This window comes from Rhinoderma darwinii, chromosome 6, assembly GCF_050947455.1.
Source record: "Rhinoderma darwinii isolate aRhiDar2 chromosome 6, aRhiDar2.hap1, whole genome shotgun sequence".
Taxonomy (NCBI): Eukaryota; Metazoa; Chordata; class Amphibia; order Anura; family Rhinodermatidae; genus Rhinoderma; species Rhinoderma darwinii.
Window position 1 is genome coordinate 37,896,892 of NC_134692.1, and position 22,968 is coordinate 37,919,859.

General features: G+C 41.5%; 1 protein-coding gene across 1 annotated transcript in view; it reads right to left on the bottom strand.

The window, feature by feature from the left end:
* Positions 1-18,533, bottom strand: part of CCDC141 (coiled-coil domain containing 141) — a 108,218-nt gene extending 89,685 nt beyond the window's left edge. Inside the window, exons 1-2 of the mRNA XM_075831152.1 lie at positions 18,432-18,533; positions 7,949-8,071 (exon numbers count right to left, since the gene is read on the bottom strand). Coding sequence (XP_075687267.1) covers positions 7,949-8,071; positions 18,432-18,533 — 225 coding nt within the window. The remainder of the gene's footprint in view (positions 1-7,948; positions 8,072-18,431) is intronic.
* Positions 18,534-22,968: the final 4,435 nt, after the last annotated feature.

Below are 22,968 nucleotides of genomic sequence, written 5' to 3' on the forward strand. Positions count from 1 at the left end.
TGAAAACGTTTTTTTGTTTGTTTGTTTTATATATAAAAATGCGTACCAGTGTGTTTGGTGCAACTTTCTAATTAAATTTCATCAAAAATAATTTAAACTTTTTGAGAAACAGCTGCTTTGTATCCTGATTACAGAGCAGCTGTATCTAGCACTGACACCTGAATCCATCAGGTCAGCAGCACTGACGGGTTCAGTGTCAGCAGGTCCTGCGTGTCTCTGACATGCAGGATCGAGCTGTTATTGATCACATCTAAGTTCATAACTTAGATGTGATCAATAACAGGTGGTTCCTATGTGTCAGAGACACGCAGGACTTGCGGACTCTGAACCCGTCAGTGCTGCTGACCTGATGGATTCAGGTGTCAGCGCACGAAACAGCTGCTCTGTATACAGGATATAAAACATAATTAGCAAGTTGCACCAAATACATTGACACACTGGGAAAAAAAAAGTTTTTAAAAGTGTACATAGCCTTTAACCCAGACAACACATTCAAAGTGACCCTACACCCCTCCCCCCTGTTTCCACTGCTACAAAAATGATCTACAATAACATAATTATTCCTGAATTATTAACACATGGGAAACTAGGAAATATACTGATAATATTCTAGTATTCTATCAAAATAACACATATTTAGCAAGAAAAAGTATTAATTCGGAAATAAGACTAATTTACAACAATACTTGAAGTCTGTAATGCAAAGCTAGGTATTACTTTTAGCTTAGATATTGTAATATAAAATACATTTTAACCCTATTAATACTGCATGATTTAAAGGTATAAATAATGACCCATGGCATCAAATGGAAACACTTAGGCTGGGTTCACACGACCTATTTTCAGACGTAAACGAGGCGTATTATGCCTCGTTTTACGTCTGAAAATAGGGCTACAATACGTCGGCAAACATCTGCCCATTCATTTGAATGGGTTTGCTGACGTACTGTGCAGACGACCTGTCATTTACGCGTCGTCGTTTGACAGCTGTCAAACGACGACGCGTAAAAATACAGCCTCGTCAAAAGAAGTGCAGGACACTTCTTTGGACGTTTTTGGAGCTGTTTTCTCATAGACTCCAATGAAAACAGCTCCAAAAACGGACGTAAAAAACGCCGCGAAAAATGCGAGTTGCTCAAAAAACGTCTGAAAATCAGGGGCTGTTTTCCCTTGAAAACAGCTCCGTAATTTCAGACGTTTTTGGCTCAGCGTGTGAACAAACCCTGAGGGTATGTGCACACACACTAATTACGTCCGTAATTGACGGACGTATTTCGGCCGCAAGTAGTGGACCGAACACAGTGCAGGGAGCCAGGCTCCTAGCATCATACTTATGTACGATGCTAGGAGTCCCTGCCTCTCTGCAGGACAACTGTCCCGTACTGTAATCATGTTTTCAGTACGGGACAGTAGTTCCACGGAGAGGCAGGGACTCCTAGCATCGTACATAAGTATGATGCTAGGAGCCCGGCTCCTTGCACTGTGTTCGGTCCACTACTTGCGGGCGAAATACGTCCGTCAATTACGGACGTAATTAGTGTGTGTGCACATACCCTAATATTGCAGCACAGTCTTTAAAAGGACTACAGGGAGATTTACACAGTTCTGATTTTTTTGCACAGTCAGGACATGACATTTTAGAGATTTAGTCTACATCAAAAGCAATGTCACTTTCTGTCAGGTTCACTAGAATTCACTGTCTCTAAACACAAAATCCCTTCTTTTTGCAAAAAACGACTCCATTGTACAGAACGCACTCAGTATTTTCCTGAAGCAAATGTCTATCTCCCCAATTAAAAGCATCATCATGCGAAATTGAAATAGACCAAAATTCCAAAAGAAGAAAGGGTAAAAGTGACATTTTGCTGTTCATTTTTTAGTTTGTCAAAATCAAATACTGGCAAATTTTCCAGCCATGCGCCAAATTCATAAAATTGACAAATGTTGTAAGTAGTATGTGTTGGATCATGGTCACTAAAACATGGAGTGTTGCACAAATGCTGTAAATGAAATAAAATGTGACATATACAGATGTTTAGGCCCTTGAGCAAAATTCTTGTACAACATACAACTGGTCTGACCTGGCTAGGCTGTCCAATAGTCTAAACATATAGTAGAAAGCATTTCACACGCTATAAATTTGGTGCATATATTTGACGCAACCGGAAACTTAAGGAAGGTATGCAAAAAATTGGCGGTCAGGTGTTCTTATAATTAACACCGGTATAGTCAGGATTTATAAAGGTCCTCTTACATGGCCCGATATGAGCCGTGAAAATGAGTGCCGATCAACGGGGCAGCTCATTGATTGGCGCTTGTTTGCTCTTTTCACAAGGAGCTATGATTAGTAATGTATGGGGACGAGCGATCGTTACTACGATCGCTCATCCCTGTACATTTCTATCATGTCAGCATCACATCTCCCTGTATATACAGTGAGATGTGCTGCCGACAACGATATTTCTTGCTGCATAAAATCTGCTATACAATCAGCCTATGAACGAGCGTTTGCTGGTTTATCGGCTGATCGTTGCCCTGCTTGCACAGGGCAATGATCGGGAACCGGGTTCATATGAATGTTCGTTTGCCCGATCATTGGCCCATGTAAAAGGGCCCTTTGTTCTGGACACTGTTGGGGTTGCCACCTTCTGGAGCTCCAATGCTGTTACCCTTCACACATGTCTGATTGACTAATTAAATCCGTAATTAGCGGTGGGAAAGGCAACTTACATGGTGGGGCCCACCCACTGGGATACTCATCCTCAGTAAGTTCATTTCTCTAGATAATCTTGAGATTGCTCTGTCTGAGCATGTTTCCGGGTTCGGACATTACATGCGGCACCATCACTGCCCAGAAAGTCACTGAATAGTATCCGCTCTGTGATTGGCAGAGTGATGGCATATTAGGGGCTGAGTGATGGCATACTAGTCTATCATGAGAAGACCCGAGCGCCATGAGAATATATGCATTTCTCTGATTCACTTTCCTACAATAATAGTCCTTATAACTCATACACATACAGGCAGACTGTGCACCCTTCACTTGTTGATAAAGTTGGCAGCTTCTTCTCCAGTTTGTCAGAAAGCATCAATTCTAAGCGGATATGTTTCCTAAAATATAAAGTTTCCAAAAACAGACTGTCATCCCTGCACTATATCACTCAGTAATAATATAAATGAAACACTCTTCCTTCCTGAATTCAGCTTGAGACTGGTGCTGTCATGGATGAGTAGTCGTACAATGTTCAGGACCACATCTTCTACTTATATGAATTTATTACTTATTTTTATAGGAAGAAATCTGAATTGGGACTAAGATACACTATATACACTATATGGACAAATGTATTGGGACACCTACACATTACATGCAGGAGCTTTTATGACAGCCCATTCTAAATCCATAGCCATTAATATAGAGTTGGTCCCCCTTTAAAACAGCTTCCACTCTTCTGGGAACTCTTTCTACAAGATTTTGGAGTGTGTTTGTGGGAATTTTTGCCCATTCATACAGAAGAGCATTTGTGTGGTCAGACACTAATGTTGGATGAGAAGACCTGGCTCGCAATCTGCATTTGAGTTCATCGAAAGAGGTGTTGGATGTGGTTGAGGTCAGGGCTCTGGACCAGTCAAATTCTTCCACACCAAACTTACCCAACTATGTCTTTATGGAGCTTGTTTTGTGGACTGGGTCACAGTCATTTCGAAACAGAGAAGGGCTTTCCCCAAACTGTTCCCACAAAGTTAGAAGCATACTATTGTCCAAAATGTCTTAGCATTAAGATTTCTCTTCACTGGATCTAAAAAGCTTAGTCCAACCCCTAAAAAACAACCCCATAACTTTATCCCTCCTCCACCAAACTTCACTACTGGCACAATGCAGTCAGGCAGGTAACGTTCTCCTGGCATTCGCCAAACCCAGACTCATCCATCAGACTGCCAGAGTCCAGTGGCGGCATGCTTTACAACACTCAATCCGACGCTTGTTAATGCCAGAGGAGGTTTGGAGCTCTGCAGTTATTGAGTGAGCACTATGTGCCTTAGAACTCCGCTAACCCGCTCTGTAACTTTCCGTGGTCTACGGTGGACTGAGTTGACGCGGTTCCTATACACTTCCACTTTGAAATAATACCACTCACAGCTGATCATGTAATATCTAAGAGGGAAGGCATTTCACAAACTGAGTTGTTGAAATAGTGGCATCCTATTACAGGACCACTCTGGAATTCAGTGAGCTCCTTAGAACGATCTATTCTTTCACAAATCTTTGTGAAGGCAGACTGCATGGCTGGGGGGCAATGGGACTGAATAAAACACCTCAATTCAATGATTAAGAGGTGTGTCCCAATACTTTTGTCCATATAGCGTATTAATCTAGAGAATAATAGATGGTGGAATAGATATGAAAATTCACCTCCGGCTGGGCTTGTAATTAATCTTTAAAATGTCATCAAGCCCTTGGAATTCAAGTTCAAGATAAAAATAACTTAGTTATTTTGGAACAAATATTTTGTAGGGTCGGAGTTCACAATGAAAAGATCACAGCCGTACTGTACAAGTCCTGTCATTATGGAAGGAAGTTGGGTTTTATTTCTCTGATATTATGTATTGACAGGCAAGTACTATATGTGTCAGAACTGTGCTGCCCCCCCCCCCCCCCCCCCCACAGAAGCTAAATAGATCAAGGATGAGTGTGTGAAATATAAGCTGTGTCCAATACAAATACTTATTCTGACAGATTGAAGGATTGACCAAGAGTGAATTGCAGGGAGGAGGGCCAGTCTAATTTATTACGGTATTCTTGTGGTGGCCAGTGATAATAACACTGGTGATGACATGTACTATGAGCATGGTTATGTATAAGTGGCTCAAGATTTTATGTTTTATAACAGCACATATAGCCCATATGTGTTTATATCAATACATATGGATGACATATGTGTAGCCACTTCTCCACTACAATTAAGGATGGGCACAACGGTAGCTCAGTCATTAGCATTGTTGTCCTGCAGAACTGGGGTCCTGGGTTTGACACAAACCAAGGACAACATCTACATGGAGCTTGTATGTTCTCCCCATGTTTGCGTTGGATTCTTCTGGGTACTCCGGTTTCCTCCCACACTCCAAAAACATACTGATAGGATAACCATAACCGACTTCTTATGAAATTAGCCTTTGTGTGTATGTGTCCGATTATCCCATGTGTGTGTTTCTGAGACAGGGTAATTAGATGAGAACCAATGGGGATAGGGACTGATGTGAATGATGACAATCTCTGTACAGCGCTGCAGAATATGTTGGTGCTATATAAGCAATAGGAAATGAATTCATCAATAAAAAATATGACAACCCTTTTTAATGGAATGGTGAACATGGCCAGGCTGAGTCCAGCAGTGCGGGAGCAACTCTTAAAAAACGAAACTTTTAACATGTCATAGCGACATGTCAGAAGTTTTGATCGGTGGGGGTCCGAGCAATGACACCCCCACCGATCACTAAAATAAAGCGTCAGAAGTACTTGGGTGAGCGTTGTGCCGCTTAGTTTCTGATCGGCTTTCCTCAGAAAGGAACAACCACTTGGAAGGGGTCCTGCTGTCCCCAGTCTGACTTTTCTGATTGACCTGTCATAAAACATTATTTATGGTTAAATCCCTTCAATAACATAGCATTCCTAAAAAGTCCAGCAGAAAATCCATTCTGTAAGCCTTAAATTTTTAGAATTTCTGGATACAGCTTCTTGCTGTCTCTTGGCAATGGAAGGTCAAAACTTAGGATGCATTCACATGGCCATTTGTTTGGTCTGTACCACATACATTTAAAGCTAGCCATGCATTTTAAATAGATGTTCAGCGGACAATTATTCCCCCTGACTCCCCCATACGCACGCACGCTTGGTTCAGCTTAGTGTGCATGTGTTCTCAGGGAGACAGTTGATTCCGGTCTCGCCTGGCAGCGGCTTATCTTATAAAGAAAAACAGGATCAGGCATGTTGAAATTCAACATGTCGGGGGATCGTCGGGATGCTGCCATTACTAGATAGTCGGCTGGTCCCGCTGTAATTGTCGGGTTTGACCGAAATACTTCTAATGTGCATGGCGAGCTTTACTCTAGGCAATAATGGGAGTAAATGCCATTTGAAAAGGAAGGAAAATCTTTAGGAAAAAATAAATGAGAATGTAACAAAAATACGACCATGTGAATGTGCCCGTACTCTAAACCTGAAGCATTTAAATTAACTTAATTAGCTCAGGTTTAGAAGAACACTCTGCAAGTGACTCCAAATATCTGATTTAAATGTTCTACACAACTGTCAGGTGGATTAGAACAAAAAGCCTCTCCCTCCCTCTTTCCGGTTATGTTAGACCCAGAGACACAAAAGAAATTGAGCAAGTCTGAGAATCCCCCCCCAAAAAAATAAAAAAAGTAACGACACATAGAAAACCTTGATTTCTCCTCGTCTCAATTAAAATAAAATATATATTACATCATTAAACATACTTATTTCTGGGGAAAAAGGGTGACAACCACAATGGTCACCACTACAGCTCCAGTAGCAGATGTCACCCAATTTTTCCATAGTCCTGAAAGGCAAATCAGCCCACCCATGTAGTTATATAGGAACAGGGGATGTATCACTGGACCTGAAAAAAAAAGTAATAACTCAAAACATACTGCATATAGTTCATGAGGTTTAGAACACTTTTATCTATATAGTATCCATAGACTTTTCCTACAATAAGACTCTTGAGACTACAACTACCCAGATTGTGATTGACTCTAATGAAAGAGATTTTATTTTATGAGGAACTATCAGTAACTAAAAAGAGTAACTTGAGCAGCAAGCAAGGCTCTGTTCACATATGGTTTTTCAGGCACGATACGACGGTAGTATTCCCTGGCATAAGCCATCGACGAATGCCACTGTATGGCATACAGTGGCATATATCGGTTATTGACTCTCATTGTAAAAAATATATTCAGTGAAAAAAAAGGTATGCCAGCTCAGTTTATGTGAAATGGATACGCTTTTGGCATACATTGGGTGCATGGGGGCCTACGGCATGTCAGAGTAAACCTTGGGAAATGCTCCCGTTGTACAAACTAGATGTGAAGAGAGCCTAATATGCAACTGAGGTATTCTATACTGAACCACATGAATAATATTGTAGTTGATCTTTGTTTTTGTGTTAGAACATGAATTAGAGGACCCTCCATCGAACATCCCTGCCCGACTACGTCTGCAACCCATGGTTCACCAACCACCAGCTACTACAAGTAAGGATCTAATGCATGCAGCACTACAGTAGACGATCAATGTCCATTTACACTGAATTACCTTCCCTGCAACCCACCACACCTATTTTTGTATAGAAGTCTTACTCCACACCCTAAGGTGGATGTACTGATTGATTTTCTTTGTCCATTCCTTCTCAGTTTTACTCTACAAGTATGTACTATTTTACTTTCCTAAATCCTCATACACAAACCTGAGGTCCCTCATCGGGCGAAAGGAGCAGCACTATGGGGTTCTTAATATATATCATGGATGTACTACTAAAATAAGCTATAATCACAGCACAGCCTGTCTAGGGTACACCAGATCAGTGTCAAACTGGGGTTCCCTGGGCCCATTGAAGGAAATGATTCTGGGCGTCCACCCTCCTTCTATAAAGAAATAGACATTGGTGGCCAGTGTTTGACAAATTGGATTGGCTGTTATATTAAGGGCCCATTATTGTGTGAAAGTCTGGACCTAGAAAAACATCCTTTGGTACTTTGGTGAGCAAGTCCAACGTGCACCATATTATTAATTTCCGTATGCTCATCTCCATCAACATCATACCATCGCCCTGTGATCACAGAAAAACTTGACAATGTGGATTTCCTGAAAAACATGATTAACCCACGTTAAACAAAACATTTGTCATGGTTGCGACTATCCTTTTACCTTGATTTTGTAGAGAAGAACATTGTGGTCTTGAAGCAGCTTCTTGGCTTCATCTTGGCCTTCTCCAATCTCTAGTAAATTTGGTATGGCTTCTGCCAGCTGCAACTGGACTAGTTCTCCACTCTGCAAAAACATATCCAGATTACTTTATGATCTATGTAGAAATCAAGGTATTTTATTGCTCTTAGTAGCGTTTTGTTTCCATTGCAATCATTGACTGCAGCCCTGTCCACTTCAGTGAGGTTTATACCTGCAAAAATAAGCTTTCATGCCAGTATAATAATTCTTATCAATATCATGTTGTGCAGTATATACAGTGCGGGTCTGGGATTCCCTGAGTCCACCAGAGGAAATAAGTTTGATGACCCACTCTTCATCTCTATAGAAAATGTACATGTCCATCTATAATTGCATCATAAACTTTGTTGTTATCAGTGCACACACAGGACATATCCTCTATACGGCCAAATAGGGTATTTGTGAATCAACACATAAGGATTAGACCCAAGTGTCTAGTAAGTGACTCCACATATAGCTCCAAATGAGGTTGTCTTCTGCTGTATACATTTTATTGATTTTTCTTCATTATTAAGAAGAGGAATTTATTAAGGAACATCTCCACTCAAAAAAACCTGTGCAGAGAAATATTCTTGTTCCATCACTGTGTACTGTGTATTTTCTTCCTATATCATACAGTTATTCTCCTAATCTCTTTTACTTGTAGTTGTGTCCAAGAAGTAGCTAAATTACACCAACCAATTTTTTATCACCTATGAAGCTATCACCTAGTCCCAGAGTCATTAGGCTTCTCATCTCACTAAGGCTCTTCCTGGTAGGTTTTAGGTTAAATGTATTGCAGTGCTTACTTGATATTTGGAAGTCAGGGAGCAAAAAGCTCATATAATCAAGAGGACATAAGTATTTCTTTATAATAAAATCCATGTGTTTTAATGACTAGATATAAGAAGTGGCTTACGGGAGTATGAGGAGTTTCAGGTCAAACCACCACTTGATAACTAGCTAGAAGATGCTAAATCCCTATAGAAACCGCATACTTGTAGTCAATAGACCTCTGAACTAGAACTTTTCAAGCTACAGTTATTATAACCATGTTTTTCCAGTTTCCTGTTATCATTGTGTCAGTAGAGCCGTGCATTTTAAGATGTTATGAGATAAATGCCGTATATTAAAAAATGTAAAGATATTATGTTCTGTGAATTTGTACTGCGTAAAGGCCCTTCTACACGGGCCAAAGATCTGGCAAACAAGTATTCATATGAGCGCTCGTTCCTGAACATTGCCCTGTGTAATAAGGGCAACGATCAGCCGATGAACGATCAAACGCTGATCTGATAAGGCTGATCTGCTTGTTTATGCAGCATCAAATATTATCGTTGTTGGCAGCACATCTCCCTGTTTAAACAGGGAGATGTGCTGCCGACATGATGGAAACGTATGGGGACAAATAATCATAGTAACGAGCGCCCATACATAACCAATCATCAGCGCCAATCAACGAGTTGTCTCGTTCATCAGTGCTCATGTTTACGGCCCAGATACGGCTATTTTCCCATTAGCATTGTGGCTTCGATTCAAAATGGAAGCCATAACGCTCTGCCAAATCCGTTGTACGACAGATACTACTGATACCCAACAGACCCTATTGACTTACAATGGGGCCCATCAGGCTCAGGTGGTTTTGGGCATTTTGATGGGAAGAAAAATGCTGCATGTAGTGCTACTCTACCTGTCAAACTCGCCGTGGCTGCCGACGGAGGCACGAATCAGAGCCTCTGACGACGGAGTGAATATAGCCTAACAATGTGCAGAACTGTAGTGTAGAAAAGCAATGAACCAGTTTAATGACAATTCTTATTCTTTTTGCAGATTATACCCTAGGGCATTTCTCAAATACATTTAAAAGGTTCTTTGGAAAAAAAAATTTGGCTGGTTTTTCAGAGTCCTCTCCATAATTACTGCTATTGGAGGACATTTTGAGAGGATGGTGTAATTCTTGACCAAGAGTTTTACATCTCAACTGAACTGTACTTTCACTTACAAGGTGTTTGAGATAGGTATGAGGTATGGTGCGATGGTGTCTCACTAAAATATGAGGTTATGTGACCAGCCCTAATGGACAAAAACAATAGTTTAAGGGGTTCTCCTGACTGGACAACCTCTGTCCATGTGCCTACTCGGGACCTTTCTCTATTTGCCGGAGAGGAGAGCCGCTGCAATCATTTATTACATCACTAAACATAAGCATTGCCACTTATCTCATGGGAATGCCAACTGCCTTAGCCTTTTTCAGGCCAATGCTTAAGAATTTTTCATCAAGGTTGAGAACTGCACATTGTAAAGTGTTTTACATTAATGTGCCTCCGTCATGAAAGAGTGGCACTTTAGATACTGTCATCTTATAGATGCCTAAGGGTGTTTAGAATAGCAGATGTAAGTTTAGGATGCTGTAAGTCACGCTCGGTGCTTTTAAAAGAATATGTGAGTGGCACTTCTAGGGGATAACACTGTCACTCATCAGCTCTCGTCTGATCAGTGGCGTAAGGCGTTCCAAATGCTGAATGTATCTAAAGTGCCACTTTTTCATGACTGTGGCACTTTAAATCGTTGCCATTACAAGACAACGATTGATAGAAACTGCATCTATATTGTAGTATTATCGCATATTATTATACAGTAGGGTTCAAGTAGTGTCATTTACAAACTCATATGTACCTTTGCTATTAGGTTTCAAGTACTTGTACCTTTTTATGTGCATTCTCCCATATAATGCAGGCATCTAGAATCATAGTAGAAGGGTAGAAGTTTATCAAAGTCTCCAAAATATATGTTTTATCCCATAATCAGACATTGTAGATTGGGGAGCAGACTTTGTAACGGCTGCCACCCCTCTGCATATTTAATGGATTCGATTTTACAAACTGATATGAGTGACTGTGTGTCAAGAGCGCCTATAGCCTCTGATAGTACTGGAAATCCATGAATGAGGAATGGTTTCTCCATTAACTCATGTATCAAAATATTATTACACTGCAATCTGTACTTGTAGTGTAAATTGAACGGCTGGAGGAAACGAGACAGGCCGGTGTAAATAAATCATGAGAGTAAAAGGTCTGTTCACGAAAGGATTAACACTGAACAGTAATAGCACTAACTCAAGACTAAACACTAATGTAACTCTGCTACTGGATCATACGCTTCACCAGGCATCTCATTGTAACAAGTATATTAACAGACTACTAATATGTCATCAAATGTGTGCAATCTCCCATGAAATGTGATCATAATGCTGGCGGAGCTCCCAACAAGCATCTGGATTATAGAATACATATAGACATTACACGGTTTACTTTGGTCATGTAACAATTTTTGTGTATATTTTATATACAGAAAGTAACGCTGAAGAGACTAATATAGATCTTGCGGCTTTTACTAGGAAATAAAGGTTGACTTTGGCAACATAGCCGAAGTCAGGCTGTGTTCACGTTTTGGGTTTATGTACACCGGGAAATGCTGCAATAGGCTCCCACTGACCCGAGGTGTGCCAATAGTGTCCTTTGAGAATACGTTCGCCAGTGTACTTTTTATGCTGCTGCACTGAAAACAGTAGTTGACTCTTTTCAGTATGCAGAATAGCTCTCCTCCAGAAGGAAGAAAGCTGCATCTCTAGTGCCACCTGTAGGTGACTATCCTGTAAGTCAATGTCCGACCTTTTATAGAGTCTTGAAAGACGACTGAGGTCAAAATTTATGGGCTCGGCATGGCCCCCCCACACACCTGGCGGTGTCGCTAGCACCGGAGGGGGCCCCGATGCTAGCGACAGCCACATTCACTTGTACCTGCGTCCGCAAAGGCACTGGGAAGAATTCCTGCGAAGGCCGGCGTGATGACGTCACTGCATAACGCTGGTCTGCGCATGCATCCCGCCCGGAGGCTGTGCATCGCTTCGTCCATTGCGGAAACAGGGCAAGGCAAGTACAATTTTTTGTAATGTGGATCTGGCAAAATACAGGGGGGATAGCTGCGTAGCACTATCTACAATGGGGGGGGGGTGCTGTGTAGCACTATATACAATGGACGCGATGTGTAGTACTATATACAATGGGGTGCGCTGTGTAGCACTATATACAATGGGGGGGGTGCTGTGTAGCACTATATACAACAGGGGGCACTGTGTAGCACTGTATACAACAGGGGGCGCTGTGTAGCACTATATACAAGGGGGGCTATGTTGCACTATATACAAGGGTGGTGTGCCACTATATACATGGGGGTGCTGTGTGGCACTATATACAAGGGGGTGCTGTGTGGCACTATATACAAGAGGTGGTGTGGCACTATATACAAGGGGGTGCTGTGTAGCACTATATACAAGGGGGTGCTGTGTGGCACTATATACAAGAGGGGGCTGTGTTGCACTATATACAAGGGAGGAGGGCTGTGTGGCACTATATACAGGGGGGCTGTGTGGAACTATATATACAAGGGAGGGGACTGTGTGGCACTATATATACAAGGGTGGGGCGCTGTGTGGTTTTATATAGAAGAGAGGGGCTGTATGGCACTATATACAGGAGGGGCTGTGTGCCACTATCTACTAAGGGGGGCTGTGTGGCGCTATCATACAGGGGGCATTACTGCTCTATTGTTTCCACCAAAAAAACAGAAACCTTACGGAACGGAGACAAAAGGAAACCATTTGCAATGGAAACATTACTATTGAAATCAATGGTAATGCAAATGGAAGCTATTTCCGTTTTGGTTTGCGTTCATGGGTACCCCTGATGGAAAGGTCTGACCAAAGCCATCAATTGAACCCCAATGCAGATGTGAACAGGCCCTAATTCAGCCCCATTTGGGGCCCAAATTTTAACCTTGCCCAGGGCCGCACTTTGTCTAAAACCGGTCCTGCAGATGGCTGTCTCTGGCTTGACACCTTTCTTGCTTCTGGAGGAGAGCTATTTTTCATTCTTTTTCCCGGGGAGCATTGCCCTTAAGACTCCCTACCAGCTTGACCTTTGCATGGAGAAACAGTACCTTCCAAGAGATGCTTTTTGATACAGGGGCATCTAAAAAAGAAACGTATACAGCGCAGTATACTTTTCTTTTAACATGGTAACCTATGGGCAACATATGTAGCTGTAGGGTATAAAAGTTGCATAAGTTAGGGGTGTACATTCGGCACACATGTCAGGAGATTTCCCCAGTGTATATGCCAAACGTAAACCCAAAGTGTGATATGAAAAGAGCCTTAAATGCGTGGGGAACCTGAAAAAAAAAAAGGAAACGGAGAGGAAGTGGCAAGTACAATGTTGTTACCCTTTTATTCTCTTCTGACAATATTAAAAATTAAACTTTTGCGTGACCCAAGTAAGTGGCTATAGAACTTTTCACAAATATCAGTCAGTTAACTGAGCTTTAAAGTTATGCGAAGTTATTTCTGCAAAGTAAAACACAATGGAGGCTAAAATACAGATCCATGTTTTAGCCTCCAGTAACCTATATGTTGGAAATACGATACTATAAGAGGAAACAAGGAAAAATTGCTGCTCCTCTCAACCCGTTTTATCAATAATGTCATGAAGTCAGCATTACCATGACAAAAAGTTGTGACCATTACAAAAATCCCTCCTCAGTATCAGTGTGATTATAATGGTGGCAAAGTTGCATTATTGGGGTTTTCCAGGTACATAAAAAGCGATTATTTAAAGGCAAAATTCAAAAATAAAAAACGTTACAATATACTTCTCAATAGTTCTCCTTTCACTTATCACCAATGTACTCTTTACAGCAATGAATGACGCCATCTCGTCCACAGCTTATTTGCTTGGTGACAAATTACTCCCTGATGGGTTGAAGTATATGACAATAAATATTCACATTTGGCCACCTGATCTCCTCCAGTAAACAATGCAGGCAGATAGGTCATCAGAGCTCCGAACAAGCAAAACGGACCTCCAACACTTGAAAAATCATATTAAAACTATTATGATGTTGGATGTACACACAACCATGTCTAGTCTGGGAACTGCTAGTGGGAACTGGATAGTGGAGGCTTACTGGGTAATTGCCCCTTTTGCCCTCCCAATAATTGTGTCCTGAATAATTCCCATATTGGTTGTCACACAGTTTGGGCAAAAACATATAGAACTTGCAACCATTTAAGAGAATTCTTAATAATTTGACAAAAGACGACAACTCAGTGCAGTAGTTCACAAGTGATGATTAATTATTGCATAACTAGCCAGGATTGTCATACAGGGGGCCCCGGGGCGTAACTAGATGGTGCTGGGCCCAGAGCAAACTTGTGAATACCGCCTGAGCATTTACCAACTCTATGTTGAAGGGTTCTTCCCAACTTAGATATTTATGGCATATCCACAGGATATACTATAAATGTCTGATAGATGCGGGCTGAGCTGTTTCAGTAATTCCAATGCGCGGCCACTTCTCCATTCCTTCTCCACCTGGATGCGGCGACCCTAAGGCCTTGTGCACGCTATAAAGATTTGCTGCAGATTTTGGATGCGTTTTTTAAGTTAAAACAAGAATTGGATCCATGAGAGCAAACCAATGAGGCCTTCCTTTATACATTTCTTCTCTTTAGGTTCCGTTTCTGGTATCGGGTTAAAAAATACATCCAAAATCTGCAGCAAATCTGCAGGCCTGATAGGTACGCCCCTGCAGGAACGCCAAAAATCCTGTATTGGAGGCCATATTGGTAGTCATTATTGAGACCTGATTCGATTTTTTTTACAAATTTAACTAACCCATAAAAAAATCTCAGTGATGTAGAAAGAAAGGATGAGATAAAGGATATCTTCCCTTGGCATTGATAGTACTGGGCAATTAAGGTCTGTGCACCGAGTCCAAGTTGCATGCCCCATACAATGCCATTGGTGTATCCCGTGACCATTGTCATTACAACATGTGGCAAAAGCAAGAATAGAGGCTTTCACCTAGCAGCCTGTAACCCCTGACTTCACGTATTACACAGGACAGCAGGGAGAGGACCACGGCCGGACAACGCACAAAGTGCTATGTCTGTCTAGTGTGTTGTGGGTATGTCAATCTTTGCCCTTCCCCCCTTGATAAAGACCATTTCCTATGTTCTCACCACCTCGGTTTTGTTTGCCCCTGCCACATGCATGAGTGATATCATACGACAATATTATAAAAGAAAGTGTAAATCTCCTGTGGACGTTTCTAGTAACACTTAATAGTGATTTTTATAATAGGTTTATTTAATGATTTAATTGCTGTGACTTTTTAGCCTACAGATATAGCAGGGAAAATACTATTTTAGGCCCTTCCATTCGGACTTAAAATAGTCATGGCCTCCCTCGCTATGTCCTGCTGCAGCTGTTTGCAGCGTGGGGCTGTTCTACACATTTTCATCATTGTAAACAGTTTTAAGCAAAGATCTCAGGCTACAAAAATACCCACAGGGGTCTGACGTGTTTTATAACAATGGGAGATTTTCAACTTTCTTCTACATAACTACAGAAAAATGCAGCATCTGATGTCAGATAATCAATTATGTGACCCCCAGGCTTCCCCGATTACAAAAGTGATATTAAGTCATTACATTTAGTCTTGTAAAAATCCAAAGAATGTATTTATTTAATTGAAATTAATTATCTGAGAGCCATTTCTGAGATTTTGCTCCTCCCATTTTTTTGTGTCCTATCACACGGCCCGATTCTGGCATGTGAAATGATTGTCGAAAAAGCTTGTTGATCGGCGCTCTTTTGGTCCTTTTACAAAGAGCAATGATCGTTTATGTATGTGACAAGCAATCATTACTAGGATCATTCGTACATTTTCAACATGTCGGCAGCACATCTCCCTGCGTTCACAGGGAGATGTGCTGCGGACTAGCCACCATTTTATTTTAAACAAGCAGATGAGCTGATCGTTGCCCTGTTTATACAGGGCAATGATTGGGAGTGAGCATTCGTATGAGCACTCGTTTGCCCGATCATTGGCCCGTGTAATGGGGCCTTAATTCAGAGGATCATAGGTAGATATTTCATAGAAAACACTGTTTTTTGACATCCCAATCTCACATATAATAAAAGTCTATCAGCAGCAGGAAACCCCACCGATACCATAAGTAAGACGTTGCTGATTTCCTGAAAGTGCTTTATGAGAAACCCATTTAAAGGGGTTGTCCAGCATACATGGCTGCTTACTTCCAAATACAGCGCCACATCTGTTCACAGGTTGTGTGTGGTATTGCAGCTCAGCCCTATTCACTTCAATTGAGTAGAGCTGAAATATCAGACACAAAACCAATAGACCTGTGTGGTAGTTTTAGGAAGATACAGCAAGGTTGTTTTTAATCCTGAAGAACCCTTTTCTTGATGTATGTAAGAGACAGGGGCAAACGCAGGATTTTTTTAAAGGGTAGTCTCCAAGTGCGATGGTGCTCATGTCAGAGATGGTAAAATCCTTCCCCCATTATACTCAGCCAATTTTCTACTCCCAAATTTTTTCATAAGGTAGTTTCGGGGTAAATAATAGTATTCCCATAAGGCAGGGTTCACAAGTCATTTTTGCTGTGGTTCGGGCAGTTTTACAAACAAATGAACCCAGCCTAATACTGTTGATGGTCTAGAGTGGTCTATTATCTACTATATGGTCTAGGGAGATGACAGTTAATATTAATATCACTTATCCATAGCGGGCAAGGACAGTTTAGCGGCTAACACTTTATATTAAATCATATAATAATAATATGGGTATTATTATATGTAGGATGGTGAAGTAATTAATGATAATAATCTATGGCCGGAATAAGTACCTATAATATAACTGTATTTAATTTAAATAGGCCAAAATATCTTCATAGAGGTTGGAGCTCTGTTTTTCTGATACAGATCTCCATATCCCCGACTTTCCTTCACACAACCATTCAGTTAAAGGGCTATCCCCATCTTAGACATTTACGCCTTAAGCACACGACCGTGTGTGCCGCCTCAGTCACGTTCGTGATCCGTGGAAAGATAGGTCATATCTTTTCATGTATCGGAAAGTTGGGTACGTTTTCATGGACCTGATTCACACGTCCGTGAAAACAATCGAGTGAAGCTGTGAAAACAAATGTTTAAGATGGGAATACGAAAACCCCTTAAAATGATAAAAGTTTGTCTGCCTGCAGCTGCCACTAGAGGGGGCTTACTGCATAGGGATTTATACAGCTCCCAATCAGATGTTGTCACAATTGTAACCAATACAAAACATAATTAATGCAAAACATTACATTTCCACTGATAAATGTCCATTACATCTAAATAAAGGTTTGTGTCGCATGACTTGAAATTTGTGGCATTGTATATGGAGGTCTTCATGTATTTAGAAGTGGAGAGACACGTACCTCACCTTGTTATTGTACCTTATTGTATATCATCATCCTTCTTTATTAACCTCACTAAGTCATACTTACAAGACAAGGAGTGGACACAGGAATTGCTCCAACCCCAAAGCAATAAAAACTTTAAAGGAAATATCTTGATTTCTTAAAAAGTCTGAAAATGTAAGGATATGTGGTAATTCACCTTAAGGCTCGGGCCCTAAGACGACATATCGCACACGATGTGTTGCTCTGCGATCTCACTACACAAATTCACATGCAATATCATAGCTGCATTTGTCAAAAATTGGGGAGGGTGTCCAATTAATTTCCTGGGATAATCGTAAATAATCAAACCCATAGAGCAGCATTGCATGCGATATTGCAATGTAATTTACCCTGGAGCCCCGGCCTAAACTAAATAAATCCCAATAAATGGAAGTCTTTGACTTGTCCCCTTCTCTTAAGTTGTAAATAATTAAATTCAGCCTTTTTTGGGTAATGACATCAAATACGGCCATCACTACAGGTGTTGCCACTAAGCTTTCCCACACTCCTGAAGGGCAAATATGCCAATTTATGCAGCATCCAAAATGATAGTATTAATTTTATATCTGTTTCCATATCTAGAATGTTCAGTAATGTAGGAAAGCTGAGTAGCAAATTTTTTAGCGCTCATTAGGTTTTTATTGTTGATTGTTTCTTTACTTGACCAAACTGCATTTTCTGTAACACCAAAATGATTCATTGATTAGTTTAGGAAAATGCGACTAATCCCATGACTGAAGCCAAAGGTTACACAGAGTTCTAAATGGCCATGTGCAAGTTTTTACTATGACATCAATAGTAGCAAGACGCTAAGGGTTAATAATACTACGTGACATACAAAACTATCGGAATACTCTTCAAAAACTAACACCTTAAAAATACCAGCAGAGGCGATACTGTTACCAGGCCAGTGTGCGGCCATACCATGCATTAACTGCTTCATTGCTGGGGACAGTTCGGAAGTGAAGGTCACGAATAGCAAGTGTTTTTAGGACAAAATTGCGCTTAACTCAATGTTTCGGTGACAATATGCAAAGACAATGGGCAGCAGACTGTTCTTACCTTGAGGATAGCAATCACAATTCTAGATTCCCCAGCTTGGATGGCGACAGTACTGATGGTGGTTGTTGATAGTTGTCCAGTTTGATCTCCTTCACCAGACATGATGTCCCAAGGAGCGAGTCTACAAACTATCCACAAAATAGGTGTACGAAATTTAAAGGAATCTTTCAGTCTACTCCGTAAAAGTAGTGAACATGGATATTAAAAATCATTGAGGAGAAAGCTCAGCCAGCCCTCAATACCCGAGCAGAAGGAAAGAACAGGAGGTTAAAAATAGATAGTCCCATTGAGTTTATCATCCTCCGGCTTGTGAGCTGACACTCCCCTAACCTCGCAGCACAGATCTGCCAGGGCACTTCTACTATACTATCAGAGACGTGGAGGTCGGCCGCAGTCCTCGACTTCTGGACGAGCGAATGGAAAAAATAAAAAACGTTTCTACAGGCAGAGGAGCTAAATTTGCTCCCGCTGCACAGATCAGTGAGGACTTTATAATTAGAGTGCTCACTTATAACCCTAGTGTACAGTGTGCTGTAGACTAGGCGGACACCGACCTAAACTATCAGATATAACAGGGCCCTCGAAATGAAAAAACGTGCCTGCTTATTGCCTTGGTTCTATGCCCCATGTTACTTATATAGAGAATATAGATGATTTCCAGTGGTCAAGTACTACAAACCTGGCATTACTAATAATAGCAATATTAACGAAAATAACAAAATAAACCCATCTAAAAATGCTATTTGTAGTTCCTGTATTAAGCAACTTTTTGCCACTTTTAGACTAGTTAATATAGTTTTATGATTCTGTATACTTCTTTTGCAAAAATAAATCATTTTGTCACACTTTGTCTGTTTCACATCAGCGTATTTGTAAATGTCCGTAATACGGATCCACAATAGGGACATAATGCAGATAAAATTGCATTGGTATTGCATCCATATTATAAATCCTATTACGGAAAATACGCAGCAAATCCGTTACCATGTGGACAAGACCTAACAGCCCTTTTGAAAAATGGATGCAATACTGATGACATACTGATAACATACTGATGCAATAAATATCACATACAAATCACATACAGATGCATCAGTATTTTAAGAACTTTCCATACACTTTTAATAGGCGTAGATGAAAGTAGTTTATGCTGCGGTTTTATATGCCCACGTGAATAGACTCATAGGTTAATAAACCCCGTATTACAGATAGAAAAATGGATATACTGAAGAAACATTCGTGTGTATGAAAGCAGAGTCAATCACAGGGGCGTAACTAGGAAAGACTGGGACCCTTAGCAAACTGTTGACTGGGCTCCCCCCTGTAGATATCGCAATACAGCCACCGCTGTGAATAATGCAATACAGCCCATCCTGTAGATAGTGTGATATGGCCCCCTGTAGATAGCGGTATACAGCCCCCCTGTAGATATCACCATACAGCCTCCCCTGTAGATCGTGCCATACAGCCCCCCTGTATATAGTGCCATACAGACCCCCTGTAGATCTTGCCATACAGTCCCCCTATAGATAGTGCCATACGGCCCCCCTGCAGATAGTGCCATACAGCCACCCCCGGTAGTTAGCGCCATATAGCGACCACCAAACAAATAAAACAAAAAAAGTGATACTCACCTAGGCCCCATTCCTGCAACAAATGGAGCGTAATCAACACCAACGGGATCCTTGCGTAGGCCAGTGCGATCCAGTGATGTCATCACACCGGCCTGAGCAGGGATCCCGTCCCTGCGCATGATAGGCTGCAGGCCGAACGTGGCCTGTAGCCTAGTAAATGGCAGAGTAGAGAGATACCTCCCTGCTCTGTCATAGTGTTCAATAGTATCTGCATCCTAAGGACGCAGATACTATTGAATGTGGCGTCGCTAACACTGTAGCAGCCATAGAGGCTGCTAGCGGCGCCACCGGACATGGGGGGGGCCGTGACAGCGGAAGGCACGGGCCCCCTCCTGCCGCGGGCTCCATAGCAGTATTGCCCCGGGCGAGTATTGCTTACAATAGCGGAGCAGAAAGCCATTGGCTCCCTCCCCCGCCATTATCTCTGGTAAGCCACAGGCTGTTTCAGTCCTGTGGCCTACTAGAGGTTGGGAGGACGGATGAAAAACGGACTAGCCAGAACATAATACAGAAACAAAAAAAATAAAAAATATTAAGAAATTGATGTGTATTGTGCATCCGTATTTGATCCGTCTTTTCATATGTATGTGTGGAGGAGCCCTTAGCTTGCATTCACTCTGGTGTATTACAGTTTTATCTGAGAGCTGTATATGTAGTATTAAAAATGGGTCAGATCCTTTTTTCCCAAGATAGCATCTTATCCCATTTTACTTCTCCCACACGGAGCTGTAATCATTTTGCTCATGTTTCAGCTCTAACGCCTTATGAATTTTTATGTTGATGTGATTTAAAAGGGAATTCCACCTAGAGTTAGATACATAGACATGTCAGTTAATAGCACTAATTGTGATCAGTGAACTGAGACCCCCATAGATTACTACAATGAAGAGGCTACGGTGTTCTAGGAATTTAATGTCTAGGAATTAACAGTGCTTTTTTGTTAAAGTGTCACTGAAATAAAGGATATTCTAGTGTATTTGGAGATCACCAAATGGGTTAGATAGCTCTAAAGTATTAGGATTAGAAAAACATGGCTGCATTCTTTCAAACACAACGCCACACCTCTCCATAGGTTGTGGCTGGTATTGCAGCTCAGCTCTGTGCACTCAAATGAAGCTGAGCTGCAATACCATGAACAACACATGGACAGGTGTGGCGCTATTTCTAAAAGAATGTAGCCATGTTTTTCTAATCTTGTACGAGCTCTTTAAAAGCACCACAGTCCCGTTGTTTTGAGAATTGCTAGAATGCCAGCTCATGGACCCCCCACCAAAGTGCTACCTTATGACTTATCTATACAACTATTGTAGAGTTGTGAATGGGATGAGTAGGAACTGCAGTGTTGTCAAATAGCAATATTACATCCTCTTAGCCAAAGCAACGTGTCACGTCAAGCCGGTGCAATGCAGAGTGTCTGCAACTTAATAGGTTACTGTAGCCCTGCTTCAATGCCCCTTGGTATCATAGGCTGGTCAAGAAATACCACAAGCTTTACTGCCCCACTGTTGAGGCTATGCTACCATCATAGCTGCATGTGACAGACGTTCTTATGTAGCCCTAGCCCAAATTCTCTCTCTTCCTCTGTTTGGTCTCTACCATTTGTCAGAGAGATCAGACTTGGAGCAATTCAGAAGCTGTAGGGTATGTTCAGACGCACCAGAATTTTGCGAAGCAATGGACGAAATCTGCAGCACATCTATGGCATATCGGGCATGCTGTGAATATAAAAGTCCACAGGATGCCATAAAATACATGCAGATTTTTTTCTGTTGCATGTAACTGGGGTTTTGGAAACCCCCATTTACTCGCATTGTACTATAGTTTGTCGTATATTTTTGGTGCAGAATCCGCACCGAAAATCCCCAATAAATCTGCAGCGTCTGAACATACACTTAGTGGTACAGTTATAAACAACACTATTGTAGTCCTGCAGGAGCGCAACCTCAAAGTTGTTTACAGGTTTTGAAAACAGTTCTGCAATTTCTAAAATTTGGTGTTTCAAATCCTTACCACATCCTGAGGCAGATAATTAGTACTGTACTTGTGGTGGGGTCTAAGGTGAATGGCTTGGGTTCCCTGTGGCAGCATGTCATGTTCAGCTTGGTAAGGGTGCAGTTACACATGGCAGACTTTGTTGCAGAAAAATCAATTCAATTCATGTGAATGGAACATGTAGAAATCCATGCACCTGCCACAGAAACAACCACATTCAGATAAATGGAACTGATTTTCAGACGCAGAAAAGTTTGGCAACCAAATCTGCCGTTTGTGACTGCACCCCAATTATTGCCTTATTTATTGGGAGTTCCTTCTGTACTTATTAGGCTGGGTTCACACGAGCATGTTCGGTCCGTAAAGGACGGAACATATTTCGGCCGCAAGTCCCGGACCAAACACACTGCAGGGAGCCGGGCTCCTAGCATCATAGTTATGTACGACTATAGTATTTGCGTGCGGCAAAACCGCAGCGTAATACAGTACCAACATAGTCAATGAGATTCCAGGTAAATTCCAGATTGCAGTATTTTTCGTGACGTACATTGCAGCTGCCTATTTTCGAAACTGCAGCTGCTCTCTTTTCAACATCTCTCCTTGCTGCCAAGAGACTAGGACATCCTATATTAACTCAGAATTCTCTAAAGGGGTATCTGAAAATGGGTTTCCTAAACTGGACAGCTCCTTTAAAAATGGTGATGAATTGAAGCTCAAAGTAGATTTGAAAGCTACGGATTTTTTTTCATTGTGCAATGATTAAGGCCTTATTCAGACGAACGTGATAAACGTCAGTCTGTCGGCCGTTGAAACAACGGCCGTCACACGGACCTGTATAGTTCAATGTGGCCGTTCACACGGCCGTTGTTTCAACGGACCGTGTGAAGGGTCCGTGAGAAAATAGGACATGT